Source organism: Accipiter gentilis, chromosome 25 (assembly GCF_929443795.1).
Source record: "Accipiter gentilis chromosome 25, bAccGen1.1, whole genome shotgun sequence".
Classification (NCBI taxonomy): domain Eukaryota; kingdom Metazoa; phylum Chordata; class Aves; order Accipitriformes; family Accipitridae; genus Astur; species Astur gentilis.
In genome coordinates this window covers 18,860,608-18,888,061 of record NC_064904.1, presented here as the reverse complement: position 1 = coordinate 18,888,061, position 27,454 = coordinate 18,860,608, and the positions used below count along the sequence as shown (strand labels likewise).

Sequence of the window (27,454 nt, the reverse complement as noted above, 5' to 3'; positions counted from 1 at the left end):
TCAGAAATGTGCCAGTTTTTAAATTCATTACCTTGTCAGTTGCATATTGCTTGTGGAGCCAGGCTGTCCTTTAAATTGATAGCTCAGTTTGAATTACTGTCATAATACACTAGAAAGGACTCTTAAAGTTTTCACATTTATGCTATATTTTCCTCCAAAATCTGTGTTATGCTTTGTCTTCTTGCTAGCAACACTATAAATGTTACCAACTGTACAAACAAAGTGGTGGGATTTTTTTCCCAAAACTTATCAGCTGGCAGATTGTTATCAGATTTAAATTGGAGAGATGTTGTTTTTGCTGAATGTTCATGACCCCTTGCTTCTTGGCATTTCAGACTGAAATTAAATATAATGCATAATGATACCCCCATCACATGCTGTTTCGAGGCAAAATAAATAATTCTGTATGGAGTCCAAAGTAAATATATCCTCCCTTCTGTGTTGCAGAGAATGCTGAAGTGAAATTTAAAGACTTTGTAATGGCCATGAAGAATATGATCTTCACTGAAGATGAGGCCCGTTGCATAGTGGAGGTGTTAAAGGAAAAATCCAGTGCAATTCATGATGTCTTGCAAAAGGTGAATGACTGTGAGGGGGCAGGGAGAGAAGACTATTAAATAAGCAGAAATTGGAAGAGATGCTGTCAAATTAGCTATATCAATGTTCTGTTGTGATTTCTGCATTCTGTCTTTGGAAGACTTTTTTCCAGCTGGTCTGTGCTTGCTTTGCATGCAGAAAACAGTTGTCAGATGTCTGTGTGCTGCCATCTGCTATCCCATGGGCTGGCTAGACAGGCTGATGGCTTTTGACCGCTCATAAAGAGCAGACATAACCATGCAGAATAAGGTACATAATATAGGACTGCTGCTGCAGCTGACGCATGTGTATTGGCATGGGGGAAGGCTATCTGGTGACTTTCAGGAGTGACCTTTCACAAATGGGTGAATAGGAGAAACTATAGTAGAAATTAAGAAAAAGCTGCAGTGGCTCTGCACTTGAGCAGCTAATCCTGTGTTTTGCAAGCCTCTCCATCTTAAGTCTATACATTCTAGTCTGCTGACTTCTTTGGATATTTTTCATAGGACTGTAGGGCAATTGAGATTTGGAAGGGACCTCAGGGGGTTTGTAATCCAACCTCCTACACAAAGCAGGGCCAGCTCTGAGGTCAGCCCAGGCTGCTCAGGGCTTCTTCCAGTCTGGCTTGAAACCTTCAGGGACTGAGACTAAACAACCCCTCTGGGCAACCTGTGCCAGTGCTTAGCAGTTCTTTTCTAATATTTGTGTTAAGACAGAAGAGAATGGTGACCACCGATATCTTACAAATACCTACTCCTCCCTCCCATGACTCATTATGATTGTCACTCTGTGCTTGTAACATCCTGTTTGACACGCTTGAAGTCTTGCAATTCTGTATTCTTCTGCAGATGTGGTACCAGAACAGAAATGCAGAACTGGGTATGTGTCAACTCAGTTAATGCAATATAGTAGCATATCCTACAATTTGTGCTGGAAGGGGCTTCAGGAGGTTGTGCAGTCCAACCGCCTGCTCAAAACAGGTTCAACATAGAATTTGGACCAAGTTGCTTAGGGATTTGTTAAGAGCTAAACCTGTAGGATCAAAATGGGTTCCTGGGTTTGTATACAACCAAAAAGTGTAGGTTTCTGTAGATGGAAATGTGAGTATTTTCCTATCTGTAGCTCATGCAAGACATTGACAGTGTGTTTTGTCCTGCATATGTACACAATACCGCCAAAGGAGAACTTCCAAACAAATTCAGAGTGCATTTATGGGGCTGACACTTCTTTGCTTCTTCAGTTATCACAATTCATTGAGTGAAGTCTGAGCAAAAATGTCTAGAAATTTTGCCCCTTACTGCAATCAGTTCATTTTTAGGACTAGTATACAAGTGGCAGGACTGTGGGGATCGTTCCTCTAGTTCTGTTCACTGTAGTATCTCTGAAACTTTGTGTGTCAGTGTGCCAGCAGAAACATAATTATGTCAACTGGAGACTCTCCTGTGAAGTGGAAGGAGAGACCAGATCAGCGTTCCTTTTTTCCCTTTGTAGCGAGATACTTAGAGATTAAGTTCGTTGGATTATAACCACTTCGAGTGTGGGGTGGACCAGGTGATCTTGGAAGTCTCTTCCAACCTCAATTATTGAATGATTCAGCATCTCTGCATCTTTTTCCTTTATTTCTCTTAATGGCTGTTCTTTGTTTTCCCCAGTGCCACCAGAGTGTCTTTCTTCCAATGCGGAAGCACCTTAAGAGCCCATTTATTCTCTTAATTGGTTTCAGTGTGATTGAAAATGCATTTCCTTATCTAATGAAATCAGCACTGCAGGATCCATTAACAGTAGAACTGGGTACTGGTGGTGCCATATACACCGTGCAGACGGACAGTTTGGGGGCAGGAGGGGGTGTTTCTTCCTCTCAAGTTTGCTCTGTTGCCTGCTAGTGTGCTGTGCAAGTACTTTTGGCATGTATGATCATTTTTATGTACTTTTGCTGCAGGCCAGCAAGGCTGAGTCGGCTGCAGCTGTACATCAGCTACAAGACAAAGAAAAAATGCTTGCTGCGATGAAGGAGGAGGCAGCTGTTGCAAAGGAGCAGTGCAAGCAGCTAACCCAGGTAAATATGAAGAGGTTCGGGCATAGAGAGAGCTGTGGGAGAGGAGCAGGGGCTTGTAGGACTAGCAGCCAGCAAATGCTGGTTTACTGAGCTTAGTATAAATTGAAAGGTGGAATTTTTTATATTGGGAAAGCTTACCGAGACACTGTGTTTGGTTTTATGATGCTATTAATGTATTTATGCAGAGTTATTTTCCAGTGATTTTTCTAGAGTTCATTTACTGAGACTTTTAAGCTGAGACTATTTTTCTTTTCAAAAGGTTACATAAAAGAACACTTCCTTCATGAGTATAATATGGTTTTGTGGATGTAAATATTAAACACCTTTTCTGCATTGCAGCTTTAATTCGGTACATATTCTAGCATTCACATGCTTGTGTGCTTCTAGGCACAACAGTCATCAGTTTTTGTCAAGAAGGAAGCTACGGAAAGTGTAGACTGCCTGCTTAGCCGCCCCTAGTTGCAGCTGGCATTGCTTTAGGCTTACAGGATTGCTCATGCACCACTGTCAAGACTAGATTATGAAACTTTTTAATGAAGATTTCAGAGGAAAGTAGTTACGGTAGAACAAGTAATTAGGCAGATACGGAGTGAATTGGAGACTCCTGGGGGGGAGGATTCTTATGTTTTGGCTAGTTTGGAAGCATGTGGGCATTAGGCTCAGGAAGGTCGTGTTGTGGGATGAGAGTTGGGCACAGAAAGCTGGGTGGCTAAAGATGGGAGCAGAGTGGCCAGAGAACATGGGAGTTGTGAGCCTTGGCTGATGAGAAGGGAAGAAGGGAGTGGGTATTGTGTGAGCTCCTGGCAGGGCACAGGTAGGTGTATATTTGCGGGTGGGATTGAGAGGTTTGGAATAGTCAGTATGTAACGGTAGGGAGAAAGGACTTGTGTTTGGAAGGGGAAAACAAACTCTGGCTCAGGACTGCAGAATGAAAGCAGGGAGGTATCTGCTGCTGAAGAAGCAGAGGGAATGTATGAAGGAGCCTGGGTGTGGGGGAAGCTAATGTGTTTGGGGAAAAAACATCTGCAAAGTGGTGCTTGTAAAGGCAAGGCAGGAGCTGCGGAGAAGTAGGGATCATTGGGGATTTTTGCCATCTGGATTGGGGGAGGGAAGGGAGAAGGAGAAATAAATGGGCACTTCTGGAAATCGTGAGAAAATGGGTAAAACTAACATTGCTGCAGTGCTAAAGTATCAGGATAAACAAAGGAAAAAGCTCAGCTTGACTGACAAAAAGCTCTTATCTTCTAATTAACGTGTTTCTCTGAAAACGCTGCCAAAAGCTATGGAGGGACTTTAAGGTGCAGAGGTGTTCCCGCAGGGGTGTTGATAAAGGTGATAACTGGAGAGGATAAATGAGAGCAAGAGGTGCCTGACCTTGGAGGTATTTGGCAAAACACAAACTAGGTGAAAGTTAATCTTCCCAGGATCTCTGGCACTGCCTTGACAGGGTAGCTGGGTTAGTGAGGACTGCAGATGGATGGTGGAATTGGTGGAGGGGTAGAAGGAAGCTGCAGTATGTCCTGGTGCCCTTCTTTTTGTTGCGTCTTAGCAGATGCAAATATAACATGGAGGAGGCTTTTGTGTCAAGCTGTTTACGCTGTATTTGCAGAAATGACTTCAAACTTTTGGTGTGACTCAAGTTCCTAAATGCCTCTGTGAACATGGGCTTGGGAGCTCGTGTCGCTTACTTTGTTCAGGGGGAACAGCCTCCTGAAGCTAGTAAGTTGGATCTAAAAGAGAGAATAGCTTTTATTTAAATTAAAATGTGGAAAAAAGCTGTAATTACTCTGAAGAGATAGAGGGTATTCAGGCTAATAATTTAGAGCACTTAAATTATGTGTCAAGCTCCCTGGCACTCTAAGGAACTGCGTGCTGTGCTGCGTAGCTGGAGACACCTGAAGCTTAGATGGCACAAATACCTCATTCTGCAATGGGAGCGTGCTGAAAGCTGCACTTTAATGGTTTTGCTTACTAAAGCAAGTACATTTATATTGCAGAGGAGCAGCTCTATGGATTTCTCAGGTGTCTAGGTTGAATTATGGTCTAATAAATGATTAATCTAAATAGCAATGTGTATTTTCATTTGAAAGCTGTAATATGGCATCATGCTGGTGGGATTCAGAGCTTCTCTGGCTGTTGCTGGGTATTAATAGTCCATATCCTCTGGCAAAAAGGTTGACTTTGCAACCTGCTACAAAGCAATTATTTGCTCTAAAATGCTCTGTTGTTTCATCACAGTTTTTTAACTGTGTTCTTCAATTTTGCTAACTTGGGATGAAAATCTAAGCTCTGCCCTGTGTGATATCCATGGTTTTAATTGTTAGGACTCTGTAATTTGGCCAAACTCGATAGAAATAAGGCTCCAGCTCTTCTGAGACAACAGAAGATCAGCATTTAAACTAGCAAACCTCTTTTTAATAAATGTGAAATTATGCTGATCCTAAATCCTCATAAAGATGCTGGAAGTTTGGTCAGGGTCTAACGTTGTAGTTTCTCTGAGCAAAGATTGATGCTGACTTTGATTTGATGCACACTTGCTATATTTTTAGTTATCTTAAAACACTGACTCTAGAAATGAGCAGTAGGTGACTACTTTCCCTTTTTCCTTTCACTCCCACCCAAGGAGCTGGTTGCAGAAAAGGAGAGAAACGGGTTGCTTACAGCGAAAATGCGAGAGCGCATCAACACGCTAGAAAAGGAGCACGGCACTTTTCAGAGTAAAATACATGTTAGCTACCAAGAATCTCAGCAGATGAAGATAAAGGTAAATGCTTTACCAAAACTGTTCGAGTTGATGTTCATGCACAAGCAGATCAGTACTGAGAAATCGTATCTTTAGCCAGAGTGCAGCATTTATTTGCTCACACAGAAATTGGCTTCACTAGTTACTCTGAGCCTTGAATGCAATGTGCTGGTAGCTGGTGGTGTAACACATCTGCATAAGGTTGGGAAACGTTGTGGCAGTTTCCTGACTTGAAAGAAGGACAAGGTATTCTCATAGGTGACTTTTGTAGTCTGTGAAAGACCTGTGCTAGCTAGACAGCCTTTATCTCATCTAGTTACTTTTGTGGTGTTCTGCTGAAATGTTACTCAAAGTGCAAAATGTAATTGGAATACTTGAGAGCCTCTAATGCTGATGATCATTTACCAGTTGATAAATCTTGTTTTTCAAATTATAGTACAGAGTGACAACATAGCATAATGTATAAGAAATACCATTGCCTGGGAGAGTGCTTTGCTGAAAATATTTGAAGGGCTGACACTTGCATTTTGTTTTAAGACCCTTGTTACTCTCTCCTGAAGTTGTATTATAATGGAGTGACCTCAGAAGAGTTTGTTTCATCAGATTAAGAAGTTTAAGTTTTCTAGGAAAAATGGCCCCTCTTATACCAACTTGACTGGTGCTTAGGTTTCACATTCTAGGTTTTTTTTTTTCCCCCTGTATAAACGTCACAGCACCAAGCCCAGCATGTGAGCTTTCGAGCTTTCATACTGTATCTTCTGTCTTGGCACTTTGGAGAGTAGCATCTCTGCAGTTTTGGAGCAGGACTCCAAAGGATAACATCCTTTGAACCTATATAGACAACTGCATAATGAGAGGGTCTTACTGCTGGCTGGGGGAGGGCGAAGGAGATCTGGGTGCAACTGAGTGGCTTTTGCAAACGCTGCTGTCTCGGGTAAAGCTGGAGAAAGGATGTGCAGAGGAACCAGTGCTCTGGTTCTGCTCCCCCTGCTGATAAGCTCTAGCATTGCAGAGAAGCTGAAACTTAATTGTCAAAGCTTCCAGTTATACGGGGTTTGTGCCCCTGATTCTGTTGGAATCTTGTATATCTGTCGGCATTAAAAAAAAAAAAAAAAAAAAAAGGCGGGGGGGACCCAACCCCAACAAATGTCCAAGGACCAACTTGTTACGTGTGGTGGTGGTGAACTGGAGGTGGCTGCCCTACAAGGGACTGCTATCTCCTGTTGTGGTTGTTACACAAACATTTGATTTTTTTTTTTTTTTTGTATACAAAATCCTCATTGGCGAGTCAGCCATTTGATGAAACTGGGTCTTGGAAATGGTGTCAGCCATATCTCCAAACTGGCACTGGAAGAGGAAGAAAGTATTAGAGCTGTATGTGCTCAAGGATTTTCAAAGCAGACTGCTGGGCTGTAAGACCAGCTATGCTGTTGTCTACACACGCAGAGTCCATTTTTTCCCTTGGATCCTGTCTTCTGATTTTTGTCTGCACTATGCTGAAGCAGCCTTGGCTTATCAGGGCTTCTTTCTGCCTCAGTTTTTAACCATGTTGAAAATGCAATCAAAGCATATTATGCCTAAATAAAGGATCTATTTCATAATCTTGACTTCAGGATATTAGAACAGGCCTAGCCTTTTGTAGTTTACATGCTATAATCTGTGTATTGTTAGTTATTTTATACTTTTTCTGCTTTGTTTAAAGGCTCTGTAAACTTCTAATGTTAATTCACAGTACATTTATTTTATTTCCCTTTGGAAAAGGAATATATTGATATCCAGTTATTGACAGGTATCTAAAGTTATACAGCTGAGCAATCGGTATCCTAAGTAACACTTGTGTAGTCTTTTAAACAAACAAACAAAAAAGGTTGCCTTGATAAATAGGTTGATACGCTGGTATAAGAGGAAACCGTTGCTTTTGTTTGAGCAAAAGGGTCTGAGTTGCACAGTTTAGTTTAAGAGTGGGTGTGAGAGGAAGGATGTAAAGCTGCCCTTCTCCCAAAAAATCTGCTTAGTTTTATTTACTTAAACTATTGTGATATCTTATCTACTGTTACAAGTGCTTGGGTTTTTTATTGCTCCTTACTTTAATCTTTTTTGGAATTGATCTTTCTTTCCCCATCAGTTCCAGCAGCTCCGTGAGCAGATGGAGGCAGAAATAAGCCACCTGAAGCAGGAAAACGGTATCCTGAGAGATGCTGTCAGTACTTCTACCAATCAAATGGAGAGCAAGTATGTTAGCAGTTACTCGGAGCTCTGTGTGTTTTTAAGCCTTCCCTGAAGGGTTGTTCTGGCTTCTGCTCCTTTTGTTTCTATCTCCTTGGCTGTCTGTGAATTTGTGGTTAAACTAGGAACACAGATATTTTGGGCTGGGGAGGTAGCTATTTGTATTTGCTTTCAAAACAGATAACTGTCTTTCTAAAAGCTCAGGCTTCAAATTGATAAGAGTGGGTGCTGAGGCTTTAAAAGAAAGAAGTGCAGAAGTGTTCAGCCACAGTTAGTGTTTTTGGCAGGATATGTATCCTTTCCTCAGGGACTTTAGGAGAGGTGCTGATGCTGGCCTCCTGGGAGAATAGCACTCAACTTATAAATCAGTCTTGCAATAAGAAAAAATAGCAGTGCCCTGCAGTTAACGATACCGCTGGGCTATCACTTGGATTTCCATCTGCTGGTGTTGCAAATATGTGCAGAAACAAAAAAGCATCTCAAGATTTTGTCTTTTGTGAGTTATGACTTAGGCTGCCCCTGAGTTGGCAGAGAGGATCGTACGTGGTGTTGTAAAAGCTGAGCACCCTGGTAAGGTGTATCGTCAGACGGGCGAATTGCTGCCAGTGGGCTTCTGCCTATAGAAAGCAAAACCGGCACTTTATTATGCTCTTGGATATTTGATTTGTTACTGTTGGAGACTAGAATGTCAAAGCCACTGTCAGGACTTGGAAAGGGCTCCGTATCTTCCTTTTCTGGCAGAGATGCTGCTTCTATATGGACCTTTCTGTTAATTGCTTCTGTGCTGCTGAGCACAGCTCAGCAGAGGTGTGTTCTGCTCCCTGCATGTGTTCTTCTGGGGCAGGTTGATGTAATGAGTGTGTGGAGAAGGGTACTGGTACCCTGATTTTAGGTGTCCTATCTGTAGAAATGAAGCATCTCTTTGACAGTTATCTCAAAATCCTTAATTCATGCAAACTTAAGATAAAAATAAAATGCTTTTATTTGCTTATACACAAAGAGGAGCCTTTTAAAATTCTTCCCTTGGGCTGTACAAATGCATCTTCTCTCCCTAAGTGAGAGAGTGCATCAGATATCTATTAACTTGTGAAGGTAAGTCAAGGCCAGGAGGCAACGTATAGTCTGTAGGGATGCATGCAGTAGTCTAGGAGGAATAGTCTTGAGTAAGTTTGAGATCAATAATCCTTTATGGGAAGAGGAAAGGAATGTGAATTTCCATGTGAGACCTTTCCTTATGCTAAGCCTCTTTAGTTTATATAAGCCTGTCCAAATTATGCCCATCATCCTGCAAACATTTTAAAGGAACTGATGCTTGTGGCTTATTGCTGACCTTTTGTTTCTGACTCAGTGGGTTGTAGCTGCTGTGCTGTGCTGATGGCCAAGAGTACCTGACCCTTATCCCTTTCCTAGGATGAAGCAGTGTGGGGGAAAAAAAACCCAAACAAAAAAACCTACCCAGAACAGTCCTCTGGCTGCAAATATAGGACTTGGTGTTGATATTTGAGTAGCTGTTGTTATGGCCTTTGCTTCTTGTTAAAAAAAACTGTGAAAATGTTTATTTTTAGGCAGTCGGCTGAACTGAACAAACTGCGCCAGGATTATGCTAGGCTGGTGAATGAGCTGGGAGAAAAGAGCAGTAAGCTGCAGCAAGAGGAGCTCCAGAAGAAGAATGCAGAGCAGGCAGTTGCTCAGCTAAAGGTGACTTGGGTTTTCCCTGCCTGTCGAGTCGCACTCAAGGCTTTATTTATCTGAGCCAAGTTCTGAATCAGGTGGGATGTGAGGTGTGTGAGAATAGCTTTAGCTGTTGCCCTGGCCACTAAATGTCTCCATCTTCTTCAGATGTGCAAGTGTCTATTTTCAGTTAGGCTGAGCCAGCCTGTGGGTTTAATTTTTTTTATTCAGTACTCTGGGTTTTGAGTGATTACAAACCTCCCTATGAAGTGAAACTTACCCTTCCAGGTAAGTATCTTTAAAAAACTTAACTGATGATGTTGGACTTTGCTTTCTATGAGTGTACAATTCCAGCAAGAGTTGATATTTTGAAGTTGTTCATCCAGATGGCATGGTCCTTGTGAGATTTTTTTTTTTTTTTTTTTTAATTTGAAACTGCATGCTTTTACTTAAATGTATGTTTAAATTTTTAAATAAATATACTTTTTTTTAAGAGTCAAAATGTAAATGGAACTGGTTTCTGGATGCATCTCTTTCCTTTTCTTTGGAAGAAAAGGTCTTTTGTATTAGTTTTTTTTTTCAGAAGAGAAACCTAGTGGTTTTGGGTGAGAACGCCAATACAGAGCTCATTACTTTTTTCATATTTGTAATTAAGTCTTAGTTACCAGAAGTTCTCCCTGCCTTCCAGACCTTCCAGGTGGAGAGTTGGCATCTGGAGTTGAGACGTGTTTTAATTACTAGATGCAGATTTATGTGATGCATGGTAGTCTGGCTTCTAGTGTTAATTCTGAACTTGCAGGGCAAAGATGCTACATTTTCATATTACAGAAACCATCCTGTTAAGAGCCTGTAATGGAATCCTGTTCACAATTTGCCTTTCAAATTAATAGGCTAAACTGCTCTAGGAGGAGGATTATAGGGCATTCTGTCTCTCTGATGTGCCCTAATGGAAACAAGAAACAATTTTACTTCATTGCCATATGTTTTGGGAATAGCACTGAAGAGATGCAGTCTGAATGTTTCAAAAATAAATTAAAGGTTAGACTTCTCATCAACTCTCTCTTTAATGTGAAGGTCCAGCAGCAGGAAGCAGAGAGAAGATGGGAAGAAATCCAGGCTTATCTCAGGAAAAGAACAGCAGAACATGAAGCAGCACAACAAGGCATGTATCACAAAATTCCCCAATAATGCTTACTGCAGTGATTTGGCTGTTGCCATTTGTAAAAAAGGGCATTATTGAGTAAATGGCTTAAATAAAGCTCACGTGAAGTCAATACTGCTTCAGCACCCTGGGGAAATAGTATGTTGTGATACCAGTTAATTTGAATGCTGATGAGAGAGCTGAACCTTGGCTTGCTGGGATGAGGCTTCTAATCAGCCTACCTGTTTACAGTGAAAATTATTTCCCCCCAAAGTTAAATATCTACTTCTGAATTGAAATCCTGACATTTCTGCTACAGATGTGCAGAATAAGCTTGTGGCCAAAGACAATGAAATCCAGAGCTTGCACAGTAAACTTACTGATACAATGGTGTCAAAACAGCAGCTGGAGCAGAGGATGTTGCAGTTAATGGAGGCTGAGCAAAAGAGAGCTACTGCGGAGGACTCCATGCAAATGCAGGTGCAGGTAGTATTGCTCAAGTGTCTTAAGGGTTTGTTTTTTTCCTCCCACATTGTGCCTATGGAAACACAGTAAATATCATTGAAATGCTGCTTTACTAAAGCTTTCCCACTGAGTAAAGAATGAGAAAACTGCATGCCAGTCTATCACCTGGCAACTTACGAAGTGAGACCTTGTGTATGGTGCTCTGAGGAGGTCTGGGGCCGTCTCAGACCTGAGAAGCACTCTGGGCAAGTCAGAGAAATGTGCTGACCCAGGCAATTTTCCAAGCTGTGAAATGATGCTATGGTCTGGGGAACACTCTGGAAGAGCAGCCATATACCTTTGTTTGTGTGAGCTCTTCTGGAGTGATCTCTCTTGGCATCAAGTGGTGAGAGGCAGTGTGGACATATCTTTTGGCGGCTTCAAGGAAACCAAATGGTGTACAGTGGGGCAGGGAATATTTTTCTCTTGATATAGAACAGGTTCTTATGCTTCCACTCAAACTGGTTGATCTTAGTGGGGAGAAAAATAGTGTCTTTGAAAAGTGTCTGACATGTAAATGCTAAACTGTTCTTACTAACATAATCATGGCTAAGAGCTAATCCTAGCAAAAGTTGACTAGCTGCAGATCTCAGCCTGCTTTTCTTTCTGTGCTCTCTTACAAGGAGCTGATAGAGCAGAATGATGCTTTGAATGCTCAGCTTCAGAAGTTTCATTCACAAATGGCAGCCCAGGTACAGCATGTTCTCAGACTTTCTTTTGTAGTCATGAATTGTGAACTTCCATTAAAAGTCAGATTTTTTTTATTTTTTTTTTTGGTAGCTTGGTATGAGATATGTAATGGTGAAAGCAAAGACTTGTTAGCATCCTCTTTTCTAATGTTTCTCAAACTGGTTTAAAACTTAAGCATCTGCTGCCCGTTTGGGGGAAAAAAATCTACTTATTTCCTCCTGTAGTGCCTTTCATTTATAACCAAAGGGTAGAATACCTTTCTGAATGTTTGTTTTCTGTAGCTTTGCATGTTTACAATTCTGTCTTGTGGTTCTTTAGTCTTTTTGCAGTCCTTCTGTGAACCACCTGATCATGCTTTTCCTTGTGCATTAGGTTGAGAAAATGTCAGAGTATATGGTAGCTCCCATATAAAGCTGTTTGTTCATTCCAGTGGTGATTTCTTTGCAGAAGAAAAAAACCAACCCCAAAACCAACCAAAACCCCACCAAACTTGCACAACGCCTTTCTCAATTCTTTTAATCAGCAAAATTTTACTTTGACCAGTTTCTCTGAGAAATTATTTCTGTTGTAAACACTATGTAAAACCTCAGTCACTGAAGTTGCTTCCGTGTAGAGGTACGTCATAGAAATCATCTCAGAAAGGCTGTAACTTCTGAGAGCGCAAGTGGAGACTGTCCCTATGCAGTTGGGTACTGCATTCTTTTAATCATGGATGTGCTTGATGTAGTTTGATTAAATTCTACATCATACTGAAGATGTATCATCTGGCTTTGCTTGAAGTGCTTTAACCCATTAGGTGGGGAGAATAGCAAAGGAAGAGGCACTCTGAATTTACAGCATCTTCATGAGCTACTCCTCTCATCTCAGTCCTTTAAAAGGGCTTTGAAAATAAATCCCTAGGGAAATTTTACTTTTTAGCTCTGGGTTACCAAGGTGGCTGTTGGAAGGAGGTGTGTGCTTTCCCCATGTAGCCTCACTGGCCATGAAAATGCAGGGCCATTTTTCCACCATGGACAGTGGGTATGAAAATACCACTCTGGGGAAGCGAGGTTGGACTGGAGACTGCTCTGGACATGAGGGTTGATGGAACTGTTTTGTTCATTAAGGAGGTGCTCTGGGACTGGAACTATTTGTTCCCTTTGATATTTTCTTTTTCCTTTTTTTTCCCCTCTGTCTGATGCTGTTCTTTATGGTATGATCTGGATAAGGCAGTATAGGAACTGCTACAGGGTCCCATGGGCATAAGCTCTGCAAGATCCAGGATCTTGGGGGAGGGTAAGGCTGGATAAGGAGAACCATGTATGTGAAGTACAAAAGACCGTGGAAGTTCTGCCACAGCTGCCAGCAAACTGTATGTGAAACAGTATGCAGAGGTCACTTGATGCCTTGATAACCGAGAGGGATGGGTCTCCCCTGCCCTATAGTATGTGACCGCGTGGGAATAAGCCTTTTCCAGGGGATAAAAATGCCACTTGCTGATTTTATGTTGCTGTTTCTGTTCTTAACACAAGTCCTGATGTACTGTGCAGGGTTTGTTTTTTTTTTTAAGTTTGAGTTGTCAGCAGAATGTCCTGTAAAGCACTTAATCCTTTGGAGACAAGTGCTGATGATCCCTGTAGCTTGTTTGAATCTGATAAAGGGCAAGTAAGATGGTTCATTTTTCCCCTTCGTGTTGCCTTAGGCCAAAGGGGAAGGGACATTAGTATGTGCTGGTATTCCTTCAATGTTCCTTAGCCAGGAAATAGTTGGAAGTGTCCTGTGCCAGTTTAAAATAACTAGACAAATCTTATAAATGCTATTCCTGGCTCACTGTAGAGGATAATTCTTCGACTTGCTTTACTTTCAGCTTTTTTTTTTTTTTTTTTTTTCCTTCTGCAGACCTCAGCTTCAGTCCTGGCAGAAGAACTACACAAAGTGTGAGTGTTCATTTCCTCTGGTATTTGGGAGGTGTTACTGGCTTTTAATGCATGCCACCTTTCTTCAACACACGTGCAGTGCATATGGGAAGGACTGGTGAAGGAAACGTTGCTATCTGTGCTTTTAACTTCTTAGCATGAGATTGACTTGGGAGCTGGGAAACCGCTTCCTGTGGATTTCCCTTCCGTGTCTGGCCTCAGGTTTGGAGTCTGTTGTACGTGGCTCTATGTGCTAACACAGAAAGCTATGTCTCCTCTCCTGTTTACCACTGCTTATGTGCAGGAATGTGCATGACCATGAGAATTGTTAATATTTGGGCTATATGGCTGTGCCAGGAGATTTCTCCCTTTGGGAGATGGGGTAGTTGTGTTTCAGAGCTAGAGAATGTCTCATAAATTTTTGGCAAGCAAACAGCACTTAAAACGGATGGAAAAGCTTTTGGACCCAAAGTGTACTGTCAGCAGGATTTAGAGTAGGAGCTGGACTTAACGGCCAGCATGTATTTTGTGTTTAGCCTGATGTTTCATGTACCATTTCCATCCAAGACCTTTTAGTACTGATAGGTCATCATTTCTCATTTGTGCAGGATTGCGGAAAAGGACAAACAAATAAAGCAGATGGAGGACTCGTTAGGCAATGAACATGCCAACTTAACCAGCAAAGAGGAAGAGCTCAAGGTATAATAAAATCATGTGTAAATGCCAGTTGATACAGTGAGAGGCTCGTTGGCTGTGTGTACAAAACGAAACCCACAAGGCTGCTGCCTTTGGGTCTAAAACCAGCTCTTTCAGCTACAAGTCTGCTGATTTTGCTCTTCTAGCCAAGGCCAATGCTTGATGCTGGGAAGCTGTTGATAAGAAAGCTTGAGGTTTTTCCTTACTATTACCTCTAGAGTCCTTCAAAAAGTAACTTGAAATACTTTGTGCTGGTGAGTTAACTTGCCTGAAATACTGTCTGTGTGCAAAGTGCAAATACATTTCTTTTTCTCCTTCCTTCAGGTTTTACAGAATATGAACCTATCCCTGAAATCAGAAGTACAGAAGTTACAGGCTCTGACAAATGAACAGGTAAAATAATTGTTACATTAAATATTTAATTTTACTTTCTTCCCAATACCTATTCTGTCATAAATGCAAATGCAGATCTGTTGGCTTTAAGTGAGCTGTGCTTAAGCACATTAAAGGTATGAAGCTACTGAGGTTAATACGTGATGCCCTGGAGTTCTTATAGGTGGTGGGAGGCCTACTTCTTACCCTTCCTTCATCAGCAAAATCTTTCTTTCTTGGGTATCCACGTTACTGAAGTGATTTGCTCGGTTGGTTTAGATTTGCAGACATGCAGAGTGCAGGACGCTTTACAGGAGTGAACACAACTGTGCTTGAATATGCAGTCCTGGGATTTGCATACAACGGTCATAAGCATCCCTCTAAAAAACCCCCAGATCACATCCCCCCGCCTCGCCATAGATATCTTTTTAGAACCAAACAAAATGCTGTCCCTCTGTTACTGCTATGTGGCCTGTTAGTTACAGAGGTGGAAATGAAGTGTTTAGTTAGAGATAATCCTGGTTGTCAAATGAATCTCCTCCAGATCATCTTCCCTTTGCATAATTGCATGCTTGCCTGGTATATATTGGTGTTTTAAAAGTGTGTGAAGACAAGCTTACCCCTTTCACTCTTGCTGGTAAGTCATGTGCTGAGAGGCCAAATGACTTGTTCTAGCTTTTTAATATTGTGGAATGAAACGTTGATTGAATCATGTGATGTATCCTAAGTCTTTGTTAATCCTCTTTATATCTAGGCTGCTGCTGCACATGAGCTGGAAAGGATGCAGAAAAGGTAAATAGCTCTGGGATTTGATAAACAATGTTTGTCAGTCTTTTATGTTCTTCTGAATCAATGCTTTTTGTAAGACTTGGATGAGGAAACGTATTTAACTGTTCTGCTATGTCTCAGTATTCACATCAAAGATGACAAAATAAGAACTCTTGAAGATCAGCTTCGAGAAGAACTTGCTCAGATTTCAAATACAAAAGAAGAATTTAAGGTAAGTTACAGAATAGCTATTCTTGTGCTTATTTACAGTAAGTTTCCCAGATTTCAGAGGTTGCAAAACAGTTCATACAATTGCATGTTGATTTGTAAAATAGAACTGACTTTTGGGTGTTAAGGTAAATTACAGTAATTCTGTTTGCAAGGCAATAGCAATGTGGGATGTCACAGTAGTAGCAACAAACTGTGCAGCAGAGTAAGAGATGGGGTAATGCAAGCTAAGTGCAGTGTCTGCAGTTGTGAAGAGTGAGGTCTTTTGAAATCTGGAAGAGGAGATTGCTCAGTAAAAGCTATTATGGTTTTCCTGTGTTCCACCTTCTAATATGACTTTCAAGGCCCTGGTGTGAGCCTTTGTTGCTTGGATTATCATGGTGTAAAAATGCTTATTTTTCTCCTGTCATCTTCCAGATTGTTTCTCACGAGGCTGCAGCTAAATTGCTGAAGCTTTTGGTTCTGACATCTGGGGTCTGCACAGCAAAGCTGATACTTGTTTCTAGATGGTGTGTGCAGAGAGCAATTTAACTCTTCCTTGCCCTCTGCCACCTTAGACTTTTTCTTCTGAACTTTAGGTGATAGAAATAGACCCGCTTCCCAAGAAGGGTGATGACTCTATCTTTTTGACTCCATCTTTCTAATTCCTTTAAACCCCATGATGGGTATTGCTTCTCTTCTGATGTTTCTGGTGAAAAGTCCCTCATTCTGAATCTCATAAGGTCAAGTTGGTAGGTTTACTAGCGAGGAACAGAGTGGGTGTGTAGTGGCAGAGGCAGCATGCTTTTGTAGAGGAAGCCACGTCTCGTGTCTCCTGGAGCTCTTTGAAGGTGTTAGCAAGCAAGTAGTAAACTTGATTCATGTATTGAAGTGGCGCTTTCAAAGAGGTTTTGATGAGACTCCCTTGCAAGGCTCTGTAGTTTCTCTAAGCTGGCAGAGAATAAGGGGGAAAAAGTTTGCTCAATTAATGGAATAGGAAACAAAGTACAACTTCAGTTGATTTTTGTAATAAAGCTGTTGACTGAATCTTCAGTGAAATGTGTGCTGGGTAATGGGTGCATAAATGGTCTGGAAAGGGGAGTGGGAAGAGGTGGCAGGCTTGAGTAAGTTGGCAAGTCTCAAATTAGTGACACTCAGGGCTTTTCAGCATGGTGGAACATTTTAAAATGACAGGTGAAGTTGTGAGAATGAATATGAGGAGGAATAATCTGAACTTCCTTTAGTGTGATGGTTTCTGTAGTAACTGTTACCCAGGAAAAAGGCCTTAGAGGTGTTGTGGATGGTTATGTGCTGAAATCAACTCAGTGCTAAGTAGTGGCAAAAACAATCTGGAGGCAATTCTAGCAGTTCTTAGGAAGTGAATAGAGAACTGAATGCAGATCGTCATCATTGTGAAACTGTGGAAATCCATAGTGTGCTCTCAGCATGAATATTACGTGCCCTTCTAGTCTCTTTTTTCTCCTGTCTTTGATCCCAAATCTAAGCCAGACCAGCTCTGTACTAAATGCTTCCACCTGAGGAAGTGCTGCTTTTTTTCCCCATGCACATGAAAGAGGGAAAAGCCAGGTTCAAAACAGAGCAATTCTTTTAATCCTTGCCATTGCTGTGCCTTCCTGCTTGTGTTGTCCCTGTAAGGCTTTGGGTCTGAAGCACAGATCATGTGTCCTGCTTTTCACTGTTGTAAAGCATCAAGCAAGTCTTTTTTTTTTTTTTTTTTTTTTTTTTTTTTTTTTTTTTTTTTTTTTTTTTTTAAAAGACTTTGTAAAGCAAAAAGCAAAAGAGGAGGATTTTAAAATACATCTGAGGAATCCAGACAGGCAGCCTGTCTGCTGAGGGCTGCTGTCTGTTGTCTGAGCAGGAATGCTGGAGGGGGGGCAAGGTCTGTGGTATGGCTGTTTGTCTTCCCAGTACACCTCTTTCCAGTCTGTAGTCGGACCAAAGTGTGAGAGCTGCGCAAACCTCTCTGCTGCTGGACTGCCAGTTCCTTGCCATGCATCCTCAGTGATAAGGCAGCTGAAGAGAACTAGAGAGGTGATCCTAGACCATTTGCTTCGCCAGATGAGTGTTTTGTAAGAGGCAGCTATCAAATCTTGACATGATGCTGGTACTGCATTAGGAGGAAAATGCAGTTTCTCTTGACTCTCACACTTGGTACTGTGTTTCTGCCAGGGATTAAAGATGGTAATGGCTGAATTTCTCATGGGAACATAAGGACAAAAGTATTAATACAAAGCAAGCAAGAAAGGGAAAGGACTGTTTGTAGTCTTGCAGCTTCCAAAGAACTCACTTTAACGATTTCTGTGCTATTTAATTACCTTATTGCCATTATGAAAATGCTGTAGTTAGGGTTTGCAGTTCTGAACTGATATAATGTTTAAATTTCCTTCCAGGTTCTCAAGGATCAAAACGCAACCCTGCAAGCTGAAGTTCAGAAGCTGCAGACTCTCCTGTCTGAGCAGGTATAGCCAGTGTTTGCTGCGGTTGTATTGAATGTCTTCTGTTCTTTTTAACTTCTTAAGTATTTTTTTTCTTAAGCTGGACCTAGGCTGAGCTCGTTGGTGTCAAAGTCTATTGCTTTTTAGGTATTTACTCTTCCATGGAGGGTTCAAGTAAGGCAGTTGTGAATGTCTTTTAGACCTAGTCAAGAGTGTCCAAATAAAATGTGAATTTTTTTCTTCCCCAAAGAATGCTAGCTTAACACAAGCAAGAACTTATTTCTGCAACGTCTCTCAGTTTTATTGGCAATTTTCTGGAATAAAAAAATCCCATGCACAACTAGCCCTTCCAGGGGAGAGGGCTCTTACTGGGCTGTGGAGAGACCAGAGTAAGATCTTTAACCTACTTGTTTTCTTCCATCCTGGAATGAATTCTCAAACCAGTAGTAACCAAAGAATGGAATGGGAAAACTGTTTATATTGTGATATCTTTTGTCCCTCATCTTCTATATTCTGGCCCATGGCACACCTGCTGCAGCCAGTCTGACTGGTCCTCACACAGGATGCTGTGGGTTCAAAGCTGTTGTGTTGCTCAGCCCCATCTCCTTCGCGAGTGTTGCCTGGGAGAGCTCTTGTGAACACCCCCGACTTTGTACTGTTGTGGCATGAGAGAACTTCCTGAGACACTGGAAAAAGACTTGCAGGACAGGAAACTTGCTTCCTTTTCTTTACTGGTGTCTGTTAGCGAGCAGCTTCCTTTCTTCTGGCAGAGAAACAGATTTGCAGCCTTATTCCCCTGGGTCTGGCTGATTTGGTGTCCTGTCTGGAATAGTGGGGCTGATTTTTCTTGGTAGCTGGCTTATGTTTCTCATGTGGTCTCTCACAATGTGGTGGTGTTGAGAAACCATAAATGTTCTGCTGAGTGAGCTTCAGGTGGAGCTTGTGGTTTTGATAAATGCTCAAAAGAGGCAGATTTTTCAGGCACTGAGCTGGCTGCTATGTATTAGATGCACAGTGCTTGGGATGTTTGAAACTCCCTAGAACCACTGGGATCCTGTGTCCCACAGCATCTTGTTGCCAGAATTCCTGTAGTCCATTGGTGTAAAATTTTCAAGGCATTTGGCCTGGATTTGTACCTCCCCTGAAAGACTGACATCTTTCCAGCATCAATATTAGACACATATGCCATGAGGACATTCTCCCCCTACTTTATTTCCCCTTCTGGATTAGTGTAGTAACTAAGCTTTTGGTTAAGTTGATGCTCTCCAGTTATTTCTGTTTTTAAAATCCCAAACCATTATTGATCCAATTAATGATTACCCTGTTGTGGTTTTTTTTTAATAGGCAAACAAAGACCTGTTAGAGCAGATGGAAAGAAGGTAAGAAACTTTTCTTTTTTGAATTGGAGGCTAAAATACAGATCCAGTTTTGTAGGCATCAAGGTTACTGTTGATAGCTAAACTGAAGGCAGTTAAAAAGGTTAACTCTTTTTCCTAATACTCACTTTTGACTCCTCAGCATGAGAGAGAGGGATGATAAAATCAAGACAGTTGAAGAGTTGCTTGAAGCAGGACTCATACAGGTGGCTAATAAAGAGGAGGAGCTGAAGGTAAAATCTCTCATTATCTTTTTATGGGGAAGTAGACATTAAGTGCTCTTGTGCAAAGTGTATGTTTGAGTGCTCATAGTGCAGTCTGAGATCATTCCCTTTGAATACGAAAAGCATCTCATGGTGACAAGGTTAAAGCCTTTTGGTAAGATAGACTAAACATGAGCATTGATGGTGTACAGTCAGTGCTTCTCTCTGCTTAGTCTAGAGCAGGTTTTGCTAGGATGTATACATGGTGTCTTTTGGAATAGAGTGAATATATTTCCAGTATAACTCCAGAGCTGTATGTTTGGCCTAATCTGCAACAAATCTGTCTTTAGGAAAGGGTGTTTTGTAACAGCTTGGCAGTATGAGACTCTTGCATTCTTTTGCTTAGTTGGTAATCTGAAGGGTTGAATGGATTATAAACTAGTGATACTTCTGGGATGATGCTAAAGGTATTTCCTTTCTGTTCTGTTTATAGAGAAGCTAGTGATGAGAAGTCTGGAAAGCCAGTACAAAAATCCCTGTGTGTTTTCAGCTGGGTTTTGCTGGCAAGCTGTGTCCTGTCTACCTGGACATAGCCAAGACAATGCTTACTTTCTTAATGTCCATAAATTCCAGGTGCATTGCTGACACCCCTCTGCTGGGGAGGAGTTGCACACTAGCAAACAGTCAGGTTACTAAACAACCAAAGATGTGAGCACGTAACCTTGATGCTTCCCTGGACTCTAGCTTCCTAGAGATTGAAGTCTTCTCTGAGTTGTCTGTAATGAGTAATTAGTTCACTGAATACTTTGGCTCCAACTGCTGCAGAGGGGGTCTCTTTCAGACTTTCAAAGTCGCTTGTTCTAAAAGAAATTACTTTTCCATCAAGCTTAACACTTTTTCCCCAACAAATGAGTCTTTCATTATCTGTGTGTCTGCTTTCAAAGGCACTGCGAACGGAAAATTCATCCTTGAGAAAAGAACTTCAAAGTCTGCAAATTCAGCAATCAGAGCAGGTAGTACTTTTCATCTAAAACTTTTATTACACCTAAACTAAATCTAAAAGAATCTTGCTGTGGTTGCAAAAGTCAAGGGAAAAAGGTGAAGATGTCTTTGAAGCCTGTTGGCAAAGCATCCTGTTTTCTTCCAGCATTGGTCTGGAAGCTGATACTTCTGTTAAATACTTCCTTTGCATAAGTGTCAGAAACATGGCAGATATAAAGGTTCAAATTCAGTGGCTTTTCTGTGTTGATTTGAGTTTGCCACACACTGAAATGGCTGCGAGTTGCTTTTTTTTCTAGAAGCCTAGTGCAGCAAGCATGGCTAGTAGGGAGCTGGTACTGCATCAGCTTCATTATGCATATTTGAGCTTTCTAATGTTAATCCACCCTTGTGCAGGTGTGACTTAGCCCCTTTCTGTTTATGTCTCTGTCCAGTGACACTGTCACAGCATTATTATTTTTGATGTACACTTGGTGCCAATTGGGAAGTGCCTTTCCTTGACATCCAGCTCTGCTTGCATAGCTCAGGAGGCCACTTAGTTTCTAGAAAATCATTTATGGGAGGGGAGAAGCACAGTAACTATGGAGAGGTGTACGTTAGTGCTGGTATGAAAAGGTTAGCTGATCAAATGCTGGTCCTGAACCTCAGCCTCTTCTGGTAAAGATGGTGTGGGTTTGCTTTTGTTTTCTGGGAACTTGCAGCAGACTTGGTATTATTGGTTTGCCAGGAACTGGAGACCAACAGCTCATTTTCTCTGGAGCAGCCAGATAGATAAAATTGTTAGGCTGCTGTGTAGTTCACCCAGTGCCAGAGTGCTCAAGCTCTCTACTCCTTACCCCTCAACACTTGCAGATTGTTTTGCTCTCTTCTGTTTTCTAAGTTGAAGCTCTGTTTTGAACAGGTTTCCTTCCAATCACTGGTGGAAGAACTCCAGAAAGTGTAAGTTACTGCATAGATTTCATTTTTGATTGTTACTTCTGTCTGTCTTTATTCCATGACTACAAGTGTTTTGCTTCCCTGAAATGATATGCTTTTAACTGGGTGAAGTGTGTGTGTGGCAGGAAGCATTATCACTTTGGAAACACATCATGTTAGATCAATACCTTTTGCAAATCCAGTCGCTTCTCTGCTAATAACTTCATAAGGCTAACTTTGACTAGACGAGGAATTGCACTGAATTGTCAGATAATTGTTTCTCTTCACTAGCACTCTAAAAGGAGTGAGCTTGTTCACTCTGTGTGTCTATTTGAAGTTGATAAATACTTCTTGCTGGAATGTCCGATGGAGGCTGAAGTTAAGTGTGTGTCATTTCAGGGACTATTGATACCTTAATTTGTATTTTTAGACAGTAATAGTATCTATTTAGTATGTGAACTACTGGTTACATAAAGCCAGCTTGTTTTGCACTATTCCCAATCTTATTCCTCCTATTTGTTTTTCCTTCTTGGTCCCCCTGTGGATCCCAGAGGCTGGCGATGTGATGTGATAGCAGAACCAAAGCTTGTGTATTTGCTCAAGTAGCGCATTTGTTCATCCAGCTAATGTTGTTCCTCTACTCTTTTTAAGGATCCACGAGAAGGATGGAAAAATAAAATCAGTGGAAGAACTCCTACAAGCTGAAATCCTTAAAGTAGCAAGCAAGGAGAAGACTGTTCAGGTATCTTATCTCTGCAATACCTATCTTCCCTTCTGTGTTTATGCCACTGACTACCATTTGTTTGTTACTGCATGGCATTCTATAGTGATGAATTTGTAGCATCCATTTTTGTGGCGTTTTTGTGTTTCCATTGTCCAATCCTGTCTGTTTTGTCATTGAAAAGGCTTTGACACAGGAAATAGAGGCTCTGAAAGAAGAAATAGGAAATTCCCAGCTTGAGATGGAAAAACAGGTAAAATACCTTAGTGCCAGAAGTGTGAAACAGCCTTGCCTTGGATGCGCTGCTCACTCATTTCTGTTGTAGTGTGTTTTCTTTTACTGGTGAATGTCATTGGGTAAGGGAATTTTTTAATGGTAGAGCTACGCTACTTTTGGATATAAAGCTGTAAATATGTAGTATAACTACTGCTGTTCTTCAGAAACCACATTCTTCTGGATGCCCAAGCTTTTTGGACTTCTGGTATGAACTTTGGCAAGAATTGCTATAACTTAAAGCATGTAGCATTAGCTCTGGTTGGGATGTCCCTGTAGTAAACATGAAACCCTGGGACATTCTTTGAGGCTAGCAACTAGGAAATTTTGAGTGCTGAAGGTGCTTCTCATTTTGTTGACCTTTCTGTGTTGCTAGAACAATACTATGGGCCCAAACAGTAGCTGGTTTCCAGGTAAACCTAAGGCTGTTTTCTTTCCAGTGTCCAAAGAAAGCCTATCTTGGCAGAGTAAGTTTTACTCTAGCTATCAGGAATGCAGAAATGGAGGAGTACTGGCTTTTTTTGGCATGCTTGCTGTCTAGCATCCAAAACAACGGGAACCCGTGTTACCTTAGGGACCCCATTCTGCAGGCCCCTTAATCCATCGTGCTGTCAGGAAGTTTGCTTGCTTGTTTGTGTGGGGGTGGTTTGTTGTGTGGGTTTTTTTTTTTGTTTTGGTCTGCACTTTTTTCAGTCTTTCTAGCTACATTCCAACATGTCACTGCCTTTTCTTTTTTCCTTAGTGTTAAAGTTTTGTCCTTTTTAGGCAAAGCTTCATAGAATGTGTTTCTGTCTTGGGCTTTTCCTCCAAAGCAAATTCCCAGGAACTGACAGAATTATTTGTATGTGTTTCCTTCCCTGGAACTGACGCAGGGCCCAGAACAAAATGCAGTTTAGAGTTGCTATCTCTGGAAAACTACATATGAGGGATGCTTGCTTCAGAGGTGGTGTATTATGCACCTTTTGGTCTCATGCAAGCAGAATAGAGGTTTTTGGGAATGTCTGAAACTCTTGCCATGTTGTGGTAGAGGACTAAACTAAGCTACCTGTTTGGACAGCCAGTATCTACACAGATAGGTGCTGTCAGGCATTTATACAAAATTCAAAGGAAATACTCCCACTAACTCTTGTTTCTTCAATCCATGTTCAGCCTTAGAATGGGAATTTAAGGGAGTGCTGGCATTGTACAGAGCATTTAAAAAGTGCTTGCTTGTGCAAAGGTCTGAATGACCAGGGATGGTATCTCTGATTTGAGCTGCAGTTGCTAGTGAGATGGTTGTCATCATCAGTGTCTGCATGTTCCTTTGTCTCTTGTGGTGGAGGGGGGCTTCAGTGGGCCTGCCTGTGTTCCCATTTGCACTGTTTTTTTTCTGTTCTGGAAGTCGTACTTTAAATGTGGAGAAAGTAAATAGTGGAGACACTTGGCTTCTCATAATTTATTTTCCCAGGAAAAAAAATTATGCATGTTTATGCTTACATCACTGTAACAAATAGCGCCTGGTTTAATAATGTCTAATGGCTTTTTCCCCCGTTTCTCCCTAGAGCAGTTTATAGCATTTATGTGTCTTTTCGATGTGCATTGAACTGAAATACTGTTTATTTTCTTTAGGTGTCGATTACATCACAAGTCAAAGAACTTCAGACTCTGTAAGTACAGTTGTTAACATGTCTGATGTGCCCTGTGCGCCCCTCACTTCAGTGCTCCAGTCTGTTTTAAGTTAAAATGTTCTTGCCTGGTGTCTGCGCTTTGCTTGAAGTGATCCAGGTTGTTAACACTGGTCTTAGTAGACCTCTGTCCTTATTAGAAATAGCCGGTCCTGTCTGAGATGGCAAACAAGGTGAAGTGCTGCCTGGCTTCATGAGCCCCAATTAAACTACAAAGGATTAAATTCAAGTCAGGATGGAAGGATGTAGGCAAGGCACTACAGCAAACTTCCTTTGGTAGTACCTGTGCTGTAACTGGGTGGACAAGTGAGAATTGAGCCACCATGGTTGTCAGTCCCTCATGTCCCCAATTGGTGAGGGGAAAGGAAGTATTTTTAGATGAGGAGAGCACACGTGTGAAATCTCTGCAATATATGTTGGTGCAGAACTTGTCTGCTTTCACTTAATGAGCAGTACCATTGATCAAGGGCATCTCTTGCTAAGCCAGACTGAAGTGGAAGTGTTCACACATTGATTTTTAGCAGGTGAATTGTATTTGTGCCTTTGATCACATATGCTGCTTTTGTTACATGCTGCAAAGCATAGGATGTCTTTTTTTTCAGATGGATAAAAGAGCAAGGGTTTATACTGTGTGTCTGTATGTGTTTAATGGTATAGGTTGAAGGGGAAGGAAAAGCAGGTGAAAACCATGGAGGCCTTATTGGAAGAGAAGGAGAAAGAGATTGTTAAGAAAGGAGAATGGCTGCAGGTAAGCTTCCTTGGTATTCTAAAGGGAAATAAGTTATTCCGCAGTATTTCTGGCTGTTTAAAAGTTATGTTTACACTTCTAAACTTGCCTTTTTTGTCCAAAGGGTCAGAAGGATACAATTGCACAATTAACCACTAAAGTTCAGGAGTTAGAACAACAGAACCTGCAACAGCTCCAACAGGTATGGCGTGCAGAGTGGATGTGGTTTGGGAGAGCTGCTCAGTTGGACTGGGAGATGATGTTTTTGTTCTTTACCTCTCACAAAGGGTTTGCATTGGCTTCAACCTACAGAGCTATTTTAAATCCTACTTGACTAAACTGGTAGTCTATGGTGCAGAAAGCCCACTAGTTCAACCGTGTTCATCCAAAACAGGTTTTACATGGATAACAAGTTCTGAGAGCTTTTCTTTGACCTGGGTGATACTAGGCATAACAAGTAGCTTTGGTGGTCTGAAAACTTTGAAGCTCATAAAAAGAATCATAGCTGTGTTATAGGTACCTCCTTGCCAGACTGAAGTAGCATCGCTGTAGGGCTGTGGTCATGGAAGACTCTTGGTGTAACTGAACATAGCAGCTCCTCTTGAAGTGGTCAGGCTTTGCTACAATTCCTTCCTGCCTTTACCTGTTGCAGAAGTTGCAACTGGCTGGAATATTTTGGCTTTTGATTTCCTGCAGTGGACTTGACAACAGGCAATGGGACATCCTTGAAGCCAAGTGTTACTTAATGGAAGAATTTTTCCAATAAGGTGGTATTCTAGCTCAGTTTGGATTTTTGTCAGTGATAAAGGGGAGAAGCTGAGTTGCACTCTTATTTTGGGCTGTCTAGATAGGCATTTATCCCAGGGGAAAGGTAGAATGGAGAGAAATTGGGTGGTGTGAAGTTTGAGATACTTGCAGTAAGCTGTGCTTCTGAAATCCGTTATGTGTTTAGATATTCTTGGAGTAATGTCTGATGCAAAATTCCTGGTATTACTTTGACAAGTATCTTGCAAGCTGTGTGGTGTCCCTGCTCATGCAAAGAGTTGCTGTTAATTTGAAAGCTTTACTGTGCCATCAAAATGAGGTTGGGAATTACTTTTTCAGGTACCTGCTGCATCCCAAGTCCAGGACCTGGAGAGCCTGTGAGTATGCTTTGTAGCAGTTTCTCAAGTGCTTGCTGATAATACACATTCAGTGCTGGCATTTATCTTAAATTGGAACGTATGAATCGGTTTCAAGAATTTTATGGGCTTTGCTAAAATAAGCTGTTAGTGCTGATGGACGTGCACCAGCCAGCGTGTCTGCTACTGGGTATAATAGCAAGTGTCTGGCGTCCCTGCCTGGTGTGCATAAGTAGTAGCGCTCATTCACTTTGTGAAAGTGAATAATCGCCCAGGGCTCCACTAACTAGTGAAATTGCTGCTACGTCTTGTGTCTAGTGATAATTTCTCCTTCTGTTTAGCATGTTTAAAAGAGTGTGGATTTAAGTGCCTGTGGCTGAGTTGATAAAAGCAATGAACAAATACAGTTTACCGTTTTCAGTCTGAGATGCAATAGCCAATTCTACAGCTCCTGTTTTATGGAGAAATGCTGCCAGACTTTCCTCTGTTTTGACTCTGCTTTGTCTGGCTGCTCTAAGCCAGAGGAAGGTTGTATGAGACTGTGCCAAGAAGGGCTCTGTTTTCAATGCAGCTCTTGTAACGTGCTGCCCTTCCAGCAGAGCTCTGGTATAGCCAGTACATAGTACCTAAAGCAGCCTCACCTTTAGGAGACTGTCCCTGGTACCTTCAGGGCCAAGCTGGCTTGCAGGTTTTGCTCAGGTGATGAGTTGCTTCTCTCCCACTTCATCTCTGAATGCTATTGAGATCAGCTATGACTAAATGCATTTGCTGATTGATGTGTGAAATGACTAGCTTGCTTCAGGCCAGTTCTTGGCAGGTAAGTGTTAGTAATACATGTTGTTGCAGCTGGCATGTAGTTTTGTTAGCTTTCTCAGTTTGGAGCCATAGCATGATGGTTTCTTCACCATGTGTGTGTGCTCTCCTTTTGGCTGATTATTACATATAGCATACAAAATATATTTATCTTCTGCTGCTGAAGCTAGAGTGTCTGTCCCTTTTTAGTATAAACTCTTACTTTAACCCCTTTTTCTTACTTTCTAAACCATCTCCGCAGGTTGAAAGGGGAAGAAGAACAAATGAAGAAGTTAAAAGCTGTAGTGGAAGAAAAAGAGAGAGAAATTGCAAACCAAGTAAAACAGTTGCAGGTGAAGTTTTGATATAAGTGTCTTGTGTTGTAAGGAGTGTATGTATTGTGAGTGTATATCTATACGTATACATGTGTATATATTGCCTCTTTTCTTTCAACAGGATGTGCAAAAGGAAAATGAATATTTTAAGCTTCAAATTCAGGAATTAAAGCAGGAGAATTACAAACAGGTACAACTTCCAATTTACAGCGTTACTGAGTGAAGTCAAAAGGGTTGGTGGTAGCTTGTATGGGTGGCATGGAAAACCAGTAGTTGTATTGGCCGTGCAAATCCAGGGACAACTTCAGAGTTGGATTGCACTAAGCC

The 27,454-nt window shown here is 41.5% G+C and overlaps 1 protein-coding gene across 13 annotated transcripts in view; it reads left to right on the top strand.

The window, feature by feature from the left end:
- Window positions 1-27,454, top strand: part of KTN1 (kinectin 1) — a 78,589-nt gene that overhangs the window by 31,288 nt on the left and 19,847 nt on the right. For 7 of the 13 annotated variants that reach the window (XM_049828434.1, XM_049828435.1, XM_049828433.1 and 4 more), the window contains exons 5-30: window positions 448-578; window positions 2,516-2,632; window positions 5,256-5,396; window positions 7,501-7,607; window positions 9,167-9,299; window positions 10,347-10,434; window positions 10,733-10,899; window positions 11,541-11,609; window positions 13,486-13,523; window positions 14,111-14,201; window positions 14,523-14,591; window positions 15,325-15,362; window positions 15,480-15,570; window positions 17,957-18,025; window positions 19,346-19,380; window positions 19,520-19,610; window positions 20,525-20,593; window positions 21,481-21,518; window positions 22,146-22,236; window positions 22,400-22,468; window positions 24,097-24,134; window positions 24,810-24,900; window positions 25,004-25,081; window positions 25,984-26,021; window positions 27,055-27,145; window positions 27,249-27,317. In XM_049828434.1, coding sequence (XP_049684391.1) covers window positions 448-578; window positions 2,516-2,632; window positions 5,256-5,396; window positions 7,501-7,607; window positions 9,167-9,299; window positions 10,347-10,434; window positions 10,733-10,899; window positions 11,541-11,609; window positions 13,486-13,523; window positions 14,111-14,201; window positions 14,523-14,591; window positions 15,325-15,362; window positions 15,480-15,570; window positions 17,957-18,025; window positions 19,346-19,380; window positions 19,520-19,610; window positions 20,525-20,593; window positions 21,481-21,518; window positions 22,146-22,236; window positions 22,400-22,468; window positions 24,097-24,134; window positions 24,810-24,900; window positions 25,004-25,081; window positions 25,984-26,021; window positions 27,055-27,145; window positions 27,249-27,317 — 2,147 coding nt within the window. The remainder of the gene's footprint in view (window positions 1-447; window positions 579-2,515; window positions 2,633-5,255; window positions 5,397-7,500; window positions 7,608-9,166; window positions 9,300-10,346; window positions 10,435-10,732; window positions 10,900-11,540; window positions 11,610-13,485; window positions 13,524-14,110; window positions 14,202-14,522; window positions 14,592-15,324; window positions 15,363-15,479; window positions 15,571-17,956; window positions 18,026-19,345; window positions 19,381-19,519; window positions 19,611-20,524; window positions 20,594-21,480; window positions 21,519-22,145; window positions 22,237-22,399; window positions 22,469-24,096; window positions 24,135-24,809; window positions 24,901-25,003; window positions 25,082-25,983; window positions 26,022-27,054; window positions 27,146-27,248; window positions 27,318-27,454) is intronic. The other 6 variants (XM_049828439.1, XM_049828438.1, XM_049828436.1 and 3 more) reach the window with 2 other exon arrangements.